We start from the raw sequence: 17,102 nt of genomic DNA on the forward strand, positions 1-17,102 counted from the left end.
TACTTTTGACCTTTTTAGCACGTTTTTCAACACATAATGTTGTCCACATTGTGTGACACTGTAAGACCCATTGCAAAACTTCTATCAGGCAGTAGTTAACATCTTTAGAAAGCTTTTTACATTGTTTTGGAAATGAAAGTCCAGTTCGAACTCGATTAGATTTTTGTTTTTTTTTCTAGTTATTTTCGTTTAATAACCACACGGGTTACCCCAATCGCTTTGGCATACTTTTTTTTCTGAAAATTTGGACAATTTCCATCAAAGAAGCTCATGGGCCTTTTCACTTTTGAATCATTCTACTTTAATCTAGGAATTATTTAAATATTTATGATTTTTCATGAATTTCCAAAAAACGCTAAAATGGCCAACTTTGGGTCTCTAAAAAAGTGTCATAGAAGGCCCCAATTTTTCTAAAATTTTTTGGGACAAATCCGACATCAAATACAACAAGTCTTTCATACTTGCAGAAAAAAATTTTTTTTCGTCATTCGACTTTACAGAGAATCGGCCATTTATATGAATTTAACAAAAAGCTCGTTAAAATTTTTATTATTCCATTTAAGTTTATTTATAAAAAATTTTTCGTGTCACTACATATTACACAACTCTTTTCGTACCGTACAATTTCCTAAAGCATATAACTGCCAAAATATTTACATTTTTTATAGAAACTATTCTAAATTTTCTTCGTTTGTATGCTCACATAGATGAAGGATATCTTCGTCACTCATGTTTTCGGCAATTGTCCGGCAGGCAAGGTACGGAAGATTCAATGTGTAATAATCAGTCATAAAAAGATCAGCTGCGAATAATTCCAAATGTGGTCTTATCAAAATGTTTGCAATGTGTCTTTTTACCATGAGATTTATTGGATTATGCTCCAAGCTATTCAATGACGATAAATTCAAATTCTTTATTTTTTTCAAAATTGAGTAACCTTTACTGTAGTTCATTTGGCATAATTGGTAAAGCGATATATCGTTGTTTAGCTTAACGGCCTTTAGCTCTGTAATATCTTTCTCCCAATCGTTCCTATGCCTATGAATGAAAATGCAGTCTATCGCTTGAAGCGTTCTCCATTGTAAATCATCCTTTTGTTGGCGCAAATAATCTATGAATTCTTGTTTAAAAAAAAAACCATATTTTTCGTGCATATAAATATGATAAATAAATGCGTAATATGTCGCATATTCTTTAGGATCTTCTATTTCGTAAAAAGGAATTATATGTTCAGTACCGTTCCCTCTTACTCTCATCCAACATTTGAGCATCAAAAATCTAGTTTTGAAGTCCAGTATATAGCCAGCTGACTGCAATAATTGTATCACCTCGATAATGTTAAAAGTCAAAGGGTAGTTCTTCAACTCAATTGATTCAAAATTCTGACTAAATATTTTTTCTTCATTCAAACTGTCCAGACTCGCCCCGTGTTTCAAGAGTGACTTAACGAGCTGCTTATCATAACGGCAAACCGCCAACTGCAGCGGGGAATCTCCGTACTCATTTCGTGCTTCGATGTTCGCTTTTTTCTTAACGAGCATTTCAACGATCTTCTCTACTGGTTTTCTATAATCACAAAAAGATTCATAAGAGCCGCAATCGCACAGACACATCCACGCGAGGGCGTGCAGAGGGGTCGACTTTAGGTGGTCCTCCTGATTTGGGTTGGCTCCATTCTCCAATAAAAGTTGTACGATGCATTCTTGTCGATATTGGGCGGCGATGTGCAAGGGTGAACATTTCCACGAGTCGAAATTAACGTCGATACCTTCATTTATGAATCGGCGTACTGTTACTAGGTCGCCAGCCATGCAAGCTGCGTGAAAGCCCGAGTAGCCATGCTCGTCGATGTGGTTTTTCTGTAAATCCTTTACAAAAAATCGAACAATTTTTATGGTCCCTGCACGGGTCATATAATTTCTATGACTGGATTCGTTTAATTCGGCTAAGTAATGAAACACAGAATATCCGTCTTCGAAAAGAAGCTCGAGAATATTTACATTGTTTTCTTGAAGCAGTTGTATGATTCTTAAGGAGCGATATTTTAATGCGTATTTTAAGAAGTAAAACGTATCTTTGGAACAGGGAAATAAGCTTTTACAATTCAATACCTCTAATACAACCTCACGCATGAAATTGTTTTCTTCATATGACTCCATAAAGTAGCAAAATTGTTGGCGCCTGGCGTCAACATTTTTAATCCTTCGAAGTTCACGTTTTAGATCACACAGTTGTGAATAATATTGTGTATAATTATAGTGATTGTCTTCTAATGCCATAATGGAAAAAAACACTTGGTGAATTAATTTTTTGAATCCAACACTAAGCACGTGGACGACACACTGCACTAACCGTTGAGAGAGATAGAGAAAAAAAGAACGATTATTGGATGACGCACTGAGATATATAGGCTGACTTCTGAAACCATGTGGTCTAGTATATTTTTTCTGGCTCCGTAATAGAATAGTAGATTTTCTTACAAGGGGGAGAAATGAAACTTCCGCATGCACGTGATAACGACGCCGAGGCGAAGCCGTATAATATATTGTAAATTAAATATATTGTTTAAATATATTGTATTTTATCGTAAAACTTATACTTTACGAGTTAAAAATTATAATATGCTTTTTTGCATTTTTAAAGGCGTATAAACAAAAACGCTGGAACAAAAAACAGTGGCATTTTATGAAAATCATTTGTTTATAGGTACCTAGAATAAGAATTCGTCGTAAAATTCTGGTTACGAATTTTTTTTTTTTATTATAGTGACAGATTTTCATTGATTGGACTATCTCTGTTGATGCAAGAATTAAAAAAATCGATAACAAATTACGGCTTTTTTAATAAACAAAATTTTGCGGTACTAAGACAGTTATCAGTTTATCAGCACTGTGCCGCGTGCTTCGTCGTGCCTACCGAAGGGGGCGCGTGACGACTACGATTTCGCGCATGGTTTACTACACTACACGCACTGCACACAGTCAGTGCTGCAGACTCACGGCATGATTATATTTTTCCTCGCGGAGATCGCCTACGCTCGTAAATTTAACACCACTACACGTTTCCCGAGTGTAGTATAACAGGCATATATACACGAGGATAATAATCATAAAGCAGCTGCCAGTCAACGGCCGAGCCGACGCGATCGCGAGACGCAATCCAGCAGCAGCACTGCCCAAATGAAGATAAAGCTGCTCGTTTGTGCCCAAACCAAACAACACGTCGTCGTCGCCTGATTCCTGAACGGACAGGAATCGTGACTCGCGAGAGAAAAAGAGAGTCAGCGTTTTACTTCGCGCGACCAATGCAGCAACGGCAACAGCAGCAGCAGCAGTTGTGCCTAACCATTTTTTTTCCTTGTCTCGCATCGATTTCTCCAATATTCGAGACAATATAAGAACGCGATAAAGAGAGAGAAATACTCTCGGGAGTTTTTCGGAACACAGCGTCGGTTGCAGCAGTGTAGTGGCCCGTTCGTACATAGTACGAACATAACGCGCGTGTGCGCGAGTGCAAGAGATTCCTTCGGTCTCTTTACAAGATTTCTCCGGCGGCCGGAGTTTTTAGTCTGTGTATCGTACGCACGGAGAAGACACGGCTCTACGGAATCATAACCCGCAGCCGAGTCGAGCAATTACAGTGAGTTCACTTTTATACAACATATATACATAACAACGGTGAGAGACAGAGGCAAGCATCACAACAGTTCGCTTCGCTCGCATTTTGCAATAAAAAGTATATATCGGCTTGGAAGTTAAATTTCGCAACGAGAGGCACACCACACCGATATACATATACGCGTACCAGGCGGAGGTGGTTAGTAACCAAAAATTTTCGTACGAGTTTTTTTTTTGTTGTATTAGTGGTTTGGTTACATCATTGGCGGATGGATCGTATATAGATAAAGCATCTCTCGTGAATTGTCTCAAACGAGAAAAATTCAATTACGTGCCTCAGATAAGATAGTATACTTTTTCGTGCATTGAATTTTTATTTTCAACACATATTTTCGTTAAGTTGACGATCGAGAGATCGCTAATGGTAGTATACGAATTCGTTTCGTCGTCGTGTACACAAGGCCGTGTACGCGTGTTATTATACAGGCTGGCGATGCATCTCGAATTTCGATAAAGTGGAATTTCATGACTGTGTACTCTTGAAACGAGCCGACTTATGGTCATTCGATTAGATTTCCGAGAAAACTAAAAAACCTATGTACACACACGCACGCACGGCGCAAGCTGCGGCGCAGGCGGTTGTAGCAGTAGCAGTAGCACTAGCACAGAGCACTACTGCAACAACTACTTTCTTTGCGCTGTGTTTCGAGTCGTGACGTGACGTGTGGCTGCCCATTCACGCCAGCACCGGGTGCACGTAATTGTTATTATTATTATCATTAAACGAATCCTCGCGGAGTGAAAATTACAAAACGCATCGCGATTTGAACGCTGTATTTAATTTTGCGGGCCATTCGTCAAACGCTCTGATGTTCAGTTGTTTATTTACTCGATTTGTAATTCCGTTTTCGTGAATCATATATAATACGAGCGAACCTTGGTTCTGCAACGTTGCATCCGATTAAAAACATCGTTTTTTTTTTCTCTTACAGATATCGATGAATTTTTTTTCTCTCAACTATGAAATAAATAGTTACAAAAAGAGTTGAAAAAATTAAATGGTCGGGCTCGTTCACGCTGTAATCGATCGCGAGCACTTGGTGACACTGGAACAACTGGATTATTGCAAGTACTTATAGGTGAATATTTTTACCAAGGAATGGATCGATAATGATGATGTATTTTGTTTACGTGTAATTTTGATACAATTTTTTTCAACTTTACAGTACATACAACTGCAAAATGTATGATGGTATCTTTGAAGATTTTGAAAGACTCAAAGCTCATATCAACAAAAACGGATCTGTGGCGTATGAAGCCTCCGCATTATTCGAATTGCTCGAAGACTTATATCCTGTACACGGGTCCGAACAATCAATGCAAATAATCGCAGAAATGTACGATTTGCAATCAATCAGAGATTCTTCGCAATTACCAAGCACTACAAAAGATGAAGCTGCGTCTAATGATAAATCAATTATTGATGATGATATCATTGAGATAGCTGTACCTAAAAAGTATCATCCAGTAATAGATCTTACAGAAAACTCTCCCGAACCTAGCAATGAAGTTGCAGTAACTCCACCATTGGAAGAAATTCCTTCTACTTCGATGAACCAAGCGAGTGGTGAAAATTCCGATGCTAATAAAAACAGCGATGAGGAATCTGAAAATGCTGATACTAGTGATGATGATCTGGGTATGCTAGATTTTGAATCAAATGATTGGGATTTTGGAAATGATTTTCCTATGTGTATTACAGCTCCTCCTTTATTGGAAGAGCTAGAACAATATAGACAGGGTAATCAACAAAATAGTAATGAATCAGATGGAATTCAACAGAATAGTAATGAATCAAATGGAAATCAAAGGATATCTGTATCAAATGAAGTTCCTGAAATATTGGAAGAAAATAATAACGATCCTAATAACAATTTTAATAATCAAATTAATGAAGATAATGAATATCAAAATTTCATGGATGATTTGTATAGAACTCCTGAATATCCTGAAGAGCCACTGAGGTTAACTCCTGAATATCATGAAGAGCCTCTGAGGTTAGTGATGAATGATCAGCCCAGTACATCATCAGAGAACTTGAACAAAAAAATAAAACAAGAAATATCAAAACCTGGATGTAGTACACATGATAGTGAACGTTTTGTTAACAATTCATTTGATAGCATGTCCAACAGTTATATGCATATTCCAGGAAGTAATTCAAAACAAAATCATAAAATAGATGAAGCTGTACCAGGTTGTAGTAAAAATCTGAATGATACATTTGATGAGCAACATTCAGATAACAGCATTTTACAAGATGTAGAATGTATCAAAGAAATTATACCATGGGCTCAGGATGATATGATTCAAAAACTGTTGAAAAGAAATATGCACTCTCCTGATAGAAAGCAGCGGGCTTTGTTAAAATTAGTCAAACACAATCCTAAAAATGAAGAAGCTATTAAGAAGCGTAAAGTAGAAGACGATTCTTACAAAAGTTATCACAAACTTCCTAAGTTTGAGACTAACAAAACTAACAAAGAAGATTCAATGATTACATCATCTTCCGCCCCGACTCACTATATAAGTAGTATCATTTCGAGAGACCCATCTCGTCATTCTTATGTTCACCCAAGCAGCAGTAAATCTGATCTCTCAAAAAGTTATGAAATGCCCATGCATTCAAAAATGAACACAAATTCTTATTTGCCATATAGTAATAAATATGTTCCTCTAAAATTAAAAATTTCAAAATCAAATTATCAGAACAACACTGATGTGGTCAGACAGTATGCCCCATTGCCCTCACGAAATTCCGTTAAAATTAAAAATGAAACAATTGTGAGCGGCTCTTTGTTGGCTCCATCTCAAGATGCAGTAGCAATGCCAGCAGGAATAACTGTAAATGACACAAAACCAAACTTTGTAGAGGCATTAGCTAATATACCACAAATTATACATATAAATCAGACAAAAGGTACGTTATTATTATTGTTTCATGTATCTAAATTTATGAACACAAGAAAATAATATTATTATCATTACAGAAACTGACTCAAGACTAAATGTAAATAAAACTAGCCCAATCAAGCCAGCAAAATTAAATTATCGGCCTATAATTCCGGCGTCAATTCCAGATTCAAATCCAGTACCAAAAAAAAATATGTTGAGGCCTTCATTATTTGGGTCTTCATCAAGTTATGATGACGACGTGACCATATTTCGTAGACCTTTCCCTACAAATAGTAATAATCAAGTACAGGATTTAAGATTGCATGAAGATAATAGTAGTAAGTAATAATAATATTAGCTTGGCTTCAGTGTCTCCTTACTTTGGTTATGTTTTCATTAATATTGACTAACTAATATTTGCTCAAGTTTATATTAAAAATCATTAAAATATGTGTAAAAAATTTGTGAATTGCAAAATAGAATCTGTTTGCTGTTCAATAAATTAAAATTTTTAAAGTAATATTAAATTTTATCAAATCAGCAGGGAATGGTGTTCAATTAATGCCAGAACCAGTAAGATTAAAAATTGATAACAATGTTCCAAGCACATCATCTGCAAAGGAACCTTCAAAGGAATATGATATCAAAATCTACGACCATTTAAGAAGTATATTCCCAGATGTTGAATCCAACTACATTAAGCTAATCGCCAAAATCCCAGAAGGCCCTGATCAAAATAGGGATAAAACACTCAATGATTTGATTGATCACTTATTACAAGTGGGACCACAATATACAAGACAAAAGGTGGAATACATCCCAGTGCCAGCAGTACATGCAAGTATAGATGAACAGTATGATTACCTGCTTGGAATATTTCCTGATGCTGATCCTACATATTTAAGACATTTTGTTGAAACAAATAATCATAAGGAGCATGCAGTACAAGAATTTGTTCAAAGTAAACTAGAGACACGTGATTATCCTACAAAAGAACAATATTTGGCCAAAATTAAAATCACAGAACAACAAAAGCAATATACTACTGATTTTAAAGTTGAAAAATTTCTGGAAGTTATACCTGACCCAACTTCATACTTCGAAAATCCTAGCAGAAAATGTACTCATGATCCTATAGGAAAAGAATTTTTGAAACATATATTTAATAAAAATAAGGTAGGCATTTTTTTCTTTTTTTCAGTTTAATTCAATTCAATTTATTAACATTAAACACATTTTGTTCTAGGTTCATACAATCTCCAGGGTCTACAGTTCATCTAATTATAATATGAGCATTACTGCAGCTAGTTTAAGCGAATTAGGCCCAGACATGAGATCGAAACGAGCCTCATCAGACATGCCTACTGAAAACATTCCCCTTTTGCAAGAAATGGCTTATATAAAACATAAAGATGCCATAAAACTTCATATTGAAAACCTTAGAATTACAGAAGAACGTCTATTTAAGGACTTGAAGGTAAAATGAAAATTTTTGATTGAATCAGTTTTGCTTAAAAATTTCGAATTTGCATTTTATTTGAAAACACTTTATTCTTTGTTTCAGGAAAAAAATTTACTTGTTACTTGTCAATGTTGCTATAATGATGAGTGCATGCCATCAAAATGTGCTCTGTGCAATGAAGGTCATACGTTTTGCTACGATTGTGTGATTAGAGGTACAGATTCAATTCTAGCTGATGGAGGAACTCATGTTCAGTGCTTTACAGAGTGCTCCAGTGAATTTTCTTTATCCACTTTACAAAAAGTACTAAAGCCAACAAAATTCAGCGCTTTGTTAACGAAAAGACAGTTAGCTGAAGTTATGGCTGCAGGTGTGGACGGACTTGTATCTTGTCCATTCTGCCACTTTGCATCCATACCACCACCAGAGGATAAAGTATTCAGATGTCTGAATCCTGAATGTATGAAAGAAACTTGCCGGTAAGTTATACAATTTTGAAAAATTGATATAGAATTGTAACTATGAGTAAAGCCTAATATTATGATAACAACAATTAATTTCAGCCTTTGTAAAGAATTGAATCATATACCACTAAAATGCGATGAAGTCATTAAGAAAGACAAAGCACTAAGAATACTAGAAGAAAAAATGACACAAGCCTTAATTAGAACATGTCAAAATTGTAAAAGACAATTCTACAAAGAGGATGGAGGTTGTAATAAAATGAGTTGTGTATGTGGTGCCTTACAGTGTTATGTATGCGACCAATTGATTAAAGGTTACGATCATTTCAACTCGCAAGGATCAAGGAACACCGACAAGTAATATATTGAATTATCATTTTCCCACGTTGTATTTTGAAACATTTCAATGTTAACACATTTATTTTATCAATCATTAGGTGTCCACTGTGGACTGATGATCGTCGGATGCACGCCGAAGGAGTCAGGAAGGTAGCCGAGGATTTGAAGAAAAATCTACAAAAAATGAATCCTAACTTGCAAATAGATACAGAAAAATTATTGCCGAAGTTGCCTCCTAAAGTTAGAGGACCTCATGATGATATACCGAATTCTAATGTGCTACCTGTAAGTTTTGATACAATTTACTTTGACTTTTATCATATATTAGTGAATCGTATGTTAAATAAACTTTTTTTTTGTAGGAACACGTAAGAAGAATTGCAGAGTCAAGAATCCTTCCACCTTGAATGTTTATATTCAAAGGCAATCATTATGCTTACCAAAGATTGCTCTGTCAAAATTATAGTTACTTAATTTTATTTCAATGTTTGTAAGCACTCTTTTATGTTACGTTATTTAACTGTTCGTTTATCATTATTATTCAAAGTATTAGTAATATTAAAAAAATGTGTTGTAATCTTTCATCAAGTCCTGATGTTACTTGTCTGAAAGTTATGTTTTGATTAAACGTGTTTACAACGTAATTTTAAACTATGCCTGAACTAATAATTTTTGTTTTAAACTAATTCCATACTCAATATGAAGCGCTTCCCGAAACATTTATATTTTTTCAAATGAAAGATTCAATCATTTGGAATGAACACTTTCCGCCGACGGTCAGACTGAAGTATTAACCGCGTATATGTACATAAGTACCTGATGGCCTTTTTCAAGAAATATTTCACAGCGTAAACTAATGAATGTGAATGTTTGGATTATCCATTTTAATGAATAGAACGTTTTCGTAACCAAGTGAAAACAAGAAAAGTGTACAATTTTTTAAATCAATATTAATATTAACAGTTAAATGTAAGTTGTACATTTTATTATATTTATATTAAAAATTGAAAAATTCAAGTACGTATTTTGTCTTATTTAAATCCTTATTCCATCCAAAGACTCAACCAAAAAATACTTTATTCAGCGTAAACCATTTAGGTACCTGTCAGTAATACCGAAATTTCATTTTACGGTGAAATTTAATCATTTCGCAAGCAGCAGTGATGTAAATAAATTTTCAATTTAATTTCGATCGATACACAAATTGTCTCGCGACTCGAACGAGCAATTGAAAAATGACAAAGTATCAAAATTTTCTTATCAACGCAACGAAACTTGCAGTAACTTTTTTTTCTCTCTCATTAATACGATACGCGCTTAGTTTCTAAAGCAATAGGCAAACAACAACAACAAAAACACGCGGCTCGATCATCGTTCAATGCATTATCAGTCTGGGGTATTTCCGATAACGAAAGAGAGACGTTTTCGATGTTCGCACGGTCCACGTTTCGAAATTTTCGTCAAATTAATGTTATTATTCTTGGGCTCCTGTTTGTTTTGATCGATTATACCTAATGTGATACACACGCGAGGATCAAAATTGATATCACGAGAGAATCGTATAACGACGAATTGTATAATTACTCGATCGTGACGAAAATTAATAACTGCATTTAAGCTCGAAGGATTTTTTTGCTCCCGAGAAACTGCATTAATCTGACCTGAATCTCGAATACATCGACTTCAAATTCGCAACTCGTTACACGCATTATAGCGTGGAAAACCCCGTACAAAACCGACAACAAATGTGTAGATTCGTATGCAAATATAATAACATTATGTAGTTCGCGCGTACTTGAAAATTCCCAAGGCGGCCCGCGCGCGCGATATGTATTTTTTTTTATTATTGAATAAATCAATTTTTTATCCAAGAAATGGGAAAGACCTTGTTTCGTATACTATACCGATCATCGTTATAGCATAGGGGGGTATCATCATCGCGATTTTCTGACACACACACGAGCCACGAGAGTTTGTTTGTGGTAAATATTATTTGCACTTGGATGACATTTTTATTTATACACGCGATGTTGCTGCTGCTGCTACATAATATACAAAAACGGAATGAGCTGTCGTCGTAGCGATGCCGATAACCCCGCGTCACGTCGGGAAATATTATTATATTATTCCTCCGCGCGCGGCCGCATTATAAAAGAAGAAATTTCGTCGAGCTGAATTCAGAAGTCACGGTAGCACTCGACGGAGCAACATGGCTAGCAAATTCGTAAGTACTCCACATTCATCATCAACTCCGAACATTTTCTCACCCGCTTTATGACACAGGTACTCTTGGCATTGATCGGCATCTGCGGCGTGGCCACGGCCCTGCCCTACGGCCAAGGCGGCTTCGGCGGTCACGGGGGTCAGGGCGGCCACGGCGGCGGCGGTTTCGGCGGTAGTCACGGCGGCCAGGGCGGCTTCGGTGGTCACGGAGGCGAGGGAGGCTTCGGCGGACACGGCGGTCAGGGCGGCCTCTACGGCGGTGGCCACGGCGGTCAGGGCGGCTTCGGCGGGCCCGGAGGCCAGGGTGGCTTCGGCAGCCACGGCCAGCCCGGTGGCTTCGGAGGACACGGCCAACCCGGTGGCTTCGGCGGACACGGCGTTCAGCCCGGAGGCTTCGGTGGACACGGCGTTCAGCCGGGAGGCGGCTTCGGAGGCCACGGAAATCAGGGCGGCTTCAACGGCGGAGTCCACGGTGGCGGCGCGCACAATCAGCACGGCGGCTTCGGCGCCTTCGACAACCTCGGCGGTTTCCAAGATTTCCGTTATTAAATGATAAAAACGATCGTTGTGTGAAAATAGTGCGAACGAAAAGAAAAAATGGGATTGTAATCTCTGTAAGTTGGACAGTGTAGTTGTAACATTAGTTGTGATAGTAGTAGCAGTGGAGCGAGTGTTCAAAAAACTTTTTTACGCTTATACGTACTCAAAAAAAAAAAAAAAAAAAAAAAATTAATTAAATAAAGTATTGNAAAAAAAAAAAAAAAAAAAAAAAAATTAATTAAATAAAGTATTGTTTCAATAATTGTAATCAACTTGTACTTCATTAAAAGCTCACATCTCACATTTCTACAATCAGCTCTCGACAGCTAAATTCTCAAATCAATCGTGTGATTGCTGCTGCAGCTTCGATTCTATATAAGAGCCATTAAATAATCACGCTCCACCGGAGACGCTGAGATAATTGTCGCGTATCTTCCGTTGCATAATATTTAGCCGGCGTAAAATTGCAATAAATCATAAACACACTATAAGCGATCAGCTAGTTCGCGAACGAGTGCTAATTTCGCGACAATTATTGTTTTTTTTCTAACGAAAAAGTCTTCCTACTTATTCGCCGCGCTCGAGACGTTACAAAAATGTTGATATAGGAAATCGCACTACTCCCTCCTCCTCGTTTGAAAAATTGATCGCACAGAACTCAAGGTCGTCGATACATACTTTATAAATAACGCGATTCGCACGGAAAACAATCGACTGAATTTTACGCCGGTATATGTACTATCTAATGGATTTGCGATGCATCGAAGCGGGACCTGCTTGCAACGCAAGTCCGCGATCGCGCGCCAGATGTATCGAAGCCGGCGACGTCGTTCTATCTGACTTTACCGCGCGTATAAAGCGATGTTATTGTAACCGATCGGAAAAGCGTCGTCGTCGCGTGTGCTTCGTTTTTTTTCACTCAATATTTGTTCGAAAATTCGTTTAATTATTTATCCAATTAATCATCGCGAAGTGTACGCAATGGCGAAATTCCACGTCGTCTGTATAGTTCTGATGATCGCCCTGCAAACTATAAGCGGCAGCCTCGGCCAGAACTGGCGCTACGGCGGCTACTCGAACGGCGGCTATCGGGCGGTGCCCTATTACTATCAGCCCCAGCGGCCGTCGTACACGCAGACCCTGGGCCAGCAGAACTTCCAGATACCGCCGGGGATCAGCGTGTCGGGCGCCGAGTGGGTCTGCAAGAATCCGAAAACCGGCGATATGGTGAGTCATTGTTGTGTTTCATTGGATTTTATTACTAACTGTGCGGCATTTAATTTTATATGTTTCCGACGCGCGAATGCGTGTAAAAGGATAGTAAACAGCGTATAAAGAAGGTGTACAATGAGTCACTCTCGCGCATCGAATAACAAACAATTATTGAACATTTTTTTCAAACGAGGAAAAATACGAGACGTTGATTCACACTCGAAATCTCGTGGTTAATTTAATTTTAATTAAAACTAAAATTACGATTCATAGATGATCATTACCGCCGAGGAGGGTCCGGCACAACCAACCACGGGTGGTGGTCAACAGCAAAGTCCATTTTACCCCGTGCCACCATCCACCGGCGGACAGCAGCAGAGACCGTTTTATCCCGAACCACCTCCGGTACCTCAGCAACCACCATCCCCGCCGGCGGAGGAGCGGCCGAATTTCACGATTTCTCCGACCAATCCGTTCCTGAATCCGAATAATAAATTTCCCACGACGCAGCAGCCTACGCCGACCAAGCCCCAGATGACGCCGACTACGCAAGGTAACGTAATCTCGCACGATACGTCATTCATTCGTATAAGAGAGTATAATTTTTAATTGATACATTTTTTTCTTCATTCTACAGCTCCACCGAATACCAACGGCGAGGGCCTGATAGACATTAGAATTAATTAAAGAGGGACTGAAAGTGCAGCTGATTCTTGGCAGTAGAGCATCTCATAGACACCATCGTAACATTTTTTTTGTACCGGTTGAAAATTAAATTAAAAAGAAAACAACAACAACAACAACAACGATGTAATCGAGTATCTTATCATTGTATATCGTATACAAAACGAACAAAACTATCCGTCATCGAGTCTTCTTCTTTTCTTTTTTTTCTTTTTTTTTAAGCCGCAAGTCACTTCATAGAATATTCATGAATTTGAATAAAGAATGGTAAAAATATAAACTCGTACGATTGTGCCGGTATATATAGAGTTAATAGTCTTTGTTTTGCAATGGCCATTCTCGACTCTCAAAGAGTTGAACAAAAAAAAGAGTAACTAATTATGGATTCGGATGTATTGTAAAAGTATTTATCTTTTCGTCGGTTCTACTGATACTACATGAGTTCGTCGATCGTTCGGTTCGTTACTCGCTATCGTTTTAAAATTTTTGATTTTCTCCTGCTCCGATGCGTTTTCGGCCTCTTCCGTACTGCCGCCGTAATACTTGTGCTCGAGCACCAATATCGCGGTAATGAAGATCGACACTCCGGCGAAAATCACGAGTACGGACAGTTCCAGCAGTACCTGTACAAATAAAAAAAAATCAAATAATTATGATAGTTGGAAATATTTTGAAAAGTTGTACTTGCTTCAAGGGTGACCCTGAGTATGAGCATGAAGTGCTCGTGTTTCGCCAGCCATCGACAGATCAGCACGGGCGACAGAATAGCCGCGATCAGTGCCTCGAGCGCGTGAACGACGGCATTGGACACCAATTTCGCGAGCACTCCGGAGTCGAGGCGTCTGCGCATACGAAAATTATTATATTATTTTTTTTTCACAACGATAAACAAATCACGTACACTAACCTATTCGACGGCAATCGCGGCTCGTCGCTCGACAAATTTTCCAAGATATTGGAACACGACGCATACACCCGCGAATCTGTCATTTTTTTGTTTCAATGAGGCATGTTTCTAAAACTAGGAATTTTCAATGAGTCATTTTTTTTTACGACGAGTTTAACTGAAACACTTTAATGCTCGATGAATGCGAGTCTTTGAGATAGAGATGGAGAGGAAAATGCAACCTGTATCGACTGCAACAACCTGAAAAGGAGAGAAACAAAAGATGCGAAGCGTGGATTTTTTCTAAAGAGAGGAGATGACTTTTTGACGCTCGTATCGTGAGCAAACACATCGATATTTATGCTAATTCGGAGGAGAAATAACTTGCAACTTATATAACTTTAATACTATGTTATTATTATTTTTTTTTATTAAATAAAGTTAAAAAATAATATTATAATTCGTAAGCTTAAATTACAAGTACACATATTTTAACCACAAATTCAAATATTTTACTAGAATACATTTATAATACACACGTATAGTAAAAAAAAAAGTCGACTTAATGACTAAACAAATCCTAAAGGTGCAATGATCAATCAATCAATTAAATCAATCCTAGTAAGTATACGGAAAGTACGAATTCGGATAGTAATAATTGTAAATGCTCGGCCTGGCTCTTCTCTGGCTCTGCGGCGTCTGCGGTTGATCATTCTTCGACGATCGCTTGGAGGCTCGGTCGCGCCTGTCGTTGCGAGCTTTCAAGCGCCTCGCCACCTGCTGACGGTAGACGAACAGCGGCCGAAAGACTTTGGACTCGGCCACGTCGAGGTCGTGAAAATCATTGTTGTTGTTGTTGTTGTTGTTGTTGACAGTTGGGGCTCGTTGGTCGAGGGAACGCTTGGATTTCGGCTCCGATGCCCTGGATAACGATGCGTCATCGAAGGCGTTAATCCGTTTTTCCGAGATGTCCTGAAAAATATACACGGAACGAGGAACGATTAGTCAATTTTTTTTCTTTGCAAGTCGGTGTGTTACTATATTGTAAATTAGCGTGTATAACACACGTAGTCGAGGAAGCCGATCGATTGCGAAAAAAAATATTTAACTTTGTACATACACGCGCGGATTAATAGCTAAAGGTTATTTCGTTTAACATCGTTGCGAATCGTAATTGACGTTGAGCAAACGAAAATATTATCTCACCGTCAACCTGGCCGGTCTCTTCGATTGTCGGCCGAAAGTAGTAGCATCCATCGTGGCCGTCGACTGCAGCCTCGGCTGTCTCTCGTTCAGGCGCGTGTCCGCCTCGACGGGATCGAGACTGAAGCGTATCGAGTGCACCTTGCCGTCGAATCCGGTCTCCTGTTTCACGTGGACGCGCTCCAGTCGGCTGTCCGGACTGCCGGAAGAGCTGCCGATTGCGTCGTCGTTATTGCCGATCGATTCGCTGCTGCTGCTGCTGCTGCTGCTGCTGGCTGTCGATCGGTCGAGGGCAAGCGACAGTACGGCGAAGGCGAGGCAGATCTGAGACGCGAAATTGAAACGATTAATTAAGAGTTCGAAGCAACGAGAGATTTGAAAATTACGATGAAGAATCGTATATAGCTTACTATGATTGATTTCCTCATTGGTAATCCGCACTTGGACGAAAATAAAATCGATACTCGAGAGAGCCAATACAGATCGAAAGCTCCAGTTTCGAATTAAGCTCGAATCTTCACAAAGTTAATCACTGCTATCACACAATACGATTATAACACTTTGCGTCTCTTCGATCCCAAAAAATCTCAACTCCTTTTCGCAATGACACAATCGGCGCACTCGAGAGAGCCAGAGAGATAAGCCCGTGTAAGTGTGTGTACTCGAACTGTCCGTGCGTGGCTCGCAACAATACTTATATATCATCCGCGGCTCGTGCTGCTGCTCGCAGGTGTACTCGCTCGTCGTCTCTCTTTGCTCTCCTCTCCGCGTGCGGCTCGCGGGACGCGCCGGCCCGCATCACCGCCACGATGCATCACACCAGCAACAGCAGATACAGGAGAGATGGCCTCAGTACAGCGGCTGCCGCTTCCAGGCAACATAATCGTGTGTGTACATATAGACACACGGATCGCACGAATATAAACACGTAATCTTGTGTATACATACACACTTGCGTGTGCCCGAGCACATTTTGCATGAGAGATGTATCGGTACAGCATTAAAGGAGCTCAAGAGCAATGCTCTCCGCTCCTTGAGTTCTTCTCGACGATGCTCCTTTTGTAAATTTACCATGCTGCGTCGCGCGACAGAGATCATATGTACTCGTCTCGGCGCGTATTATTACATTTGTATAAATACATGCATACAGCCATACGGAAAATTATGGATGACGATGATGATGATGATGATGGTCGCACCACGCGATGACGATAATGATGATGACGGGAGATGCGCGCGTACAAAATACCTAAAGCCTCCTCAGCGGGATCCTTCGCGCATACGAGAACCGGAATTTTCTCCGTGTCTAGCGGGGCTATTTTCCCTTTGCGAAGATATATTGCTTCTTCCTTTATGCATGTATACATAATGCATCGTTATACAGAACGATATGAGCGATTGCAAATCGCATATAGCAGCGAGTCTATACTTATTATATTCCACTCTTTTCAGCCTGCAGACAGAAGAGAGAGAGCAAAGGTATATACGTATGTAAGGATGATCTTCCAGATGCATTA

The 17,102-nt window shown here is 38.9% G+C and overlaps 5 protein-coding genes across 5 annotated transcripts; 3 read left to right on the forward strand and 2 right to left on the reverse strand.

Annotated features, from left to right (window-relative positions):
• Window positions 1-589: 589 nt before the first annotated feature.
• Window positions 590-2,385, reverse strand: LOC111693530. Its single transcript, XM_023458281.1, has one exon. It carries the CDS (start codon window positions 2,277-2,279, stop codon window positions 672-674), a length of 1,608 nt encoding a protein of 535 aa, XP_023314049.1. The 5' UTR covers window positions 2,280-2,385; the 3' UTR covers window positions 590-671.
• A 611-nt stretch (window positions 2,386-2,996) lies between these two features.
• On the forward strand, window positions 2,997-9,481 carry LOC106659783. The gene is made up of 10 exons (XM_014382473.2): window positions 2,997-3,639; window positions 4,610-4,756; window positions 4,844-6,597; window positions 6,668-6,910; window positions 7,114-7,748; window positions 7,819-8,049; window positions 8,137-8,513; window positions 8,598-8,855; window positions 8,936-9,122; window positions 9,200-9,481. The coding sequence occupies exons 3-10, from the start codon at window positions 4,860-4,862 to the stop codon at window positions 9,242-9,244; spliced, it is 3,714 nt and encodes a 1,237-aa protein (XP_014237959.1). The 5' UTR covers window positions 2,997-3,639; window positions 4,610-4,756; window positions 4,844-4,859; the 3' UTR covers window positions 9,245-9,481.
• A 1,471-nt stretch (window positions 9,482-10,952) lies between these two features.
• On the forward strand, window positions 10,953-11,782 carry LOC106659968 (glycine-rich cell wall structural protein). Its single transcript, XM_014382777.2, has 2 exons — window positions 10,953-11,061; window positions 11,121-11,782. The coding sequence occupies exons 1-2, from the start codon at window positions 11,047-11,049 to the stop codon at window positions 11,607-11,609; spliced, it is 504 nt and encodes a 167-aa protein (XP_014238263.1). The 5' UTR covers window positions 10,953-11,046; the 3' UTR covers window positions 11,610-11,782.
• A 38-nt stretch (window positions 11,783-11,820) lies between these two features.
• On the forward strand, window positions 11,821-13,609 carry LOC106659967 (leucine-rich repeat extensin-like protein 2). The gene is made up of 3 exons (XM_014382776.2): window positions 11,821-12,827; window positions 13,086-13,365; window positions 13,450-13,609. The coding sequence occupies exons 1-3, from the start codon at window positions 12,582-12,584 to the stop codon at window positions 13,497-13,499; spliced, it is 576 nt and encodes a 191-aa protein (XP_014238262.1). The 5' UTR covers window positions 11,821-12,581; the 3' UTR covers window positions 13,500-13,609.
• A 1,169-nt stretch (window positions 13,610-14,778) lies between these two features.
• LOC106659966 lies at window positions 14,779-16,443 on the reverse strand. Its single transcript, XM_014382775.2, has 3 exons — window positions 15,996-16,443; window positions 15,589-15,909; window positions 14,779-15,354 (listed from the first exon to the last, which is right to left on the reverse strand). The coding sequence occupies exons 1-3, from the start codon at window positions 16,011-16,013 to the stop codon at window positions 15,001-15,003; spliced, it is 693 nt and encodes a 230-aa protein (XP_014238261.1). The 5' UTR covers window positions 16,014-16,443; the 3' UTR covers window positions 14,779-15,000.
• Window positions 16,444-17,102: the final 659 nt, after the last annotated feature.

Source organism: Trichogramma pretiosum, unplaced genomic scaffold (assembly GCF_000599845.2).
Source record: "Trichogramma pretiosum strain Unisexual culture from Peru unplaced genomic scaffold, Tpre_2.0 scaffold113, whole genome shotgun sequence".
NCBI lineage: Eukaryota > Metazoa > Arthropoda > Insecta > Hymenoptera > Trichogrammatidae > Trichogramma > Trichogramma pretiosum.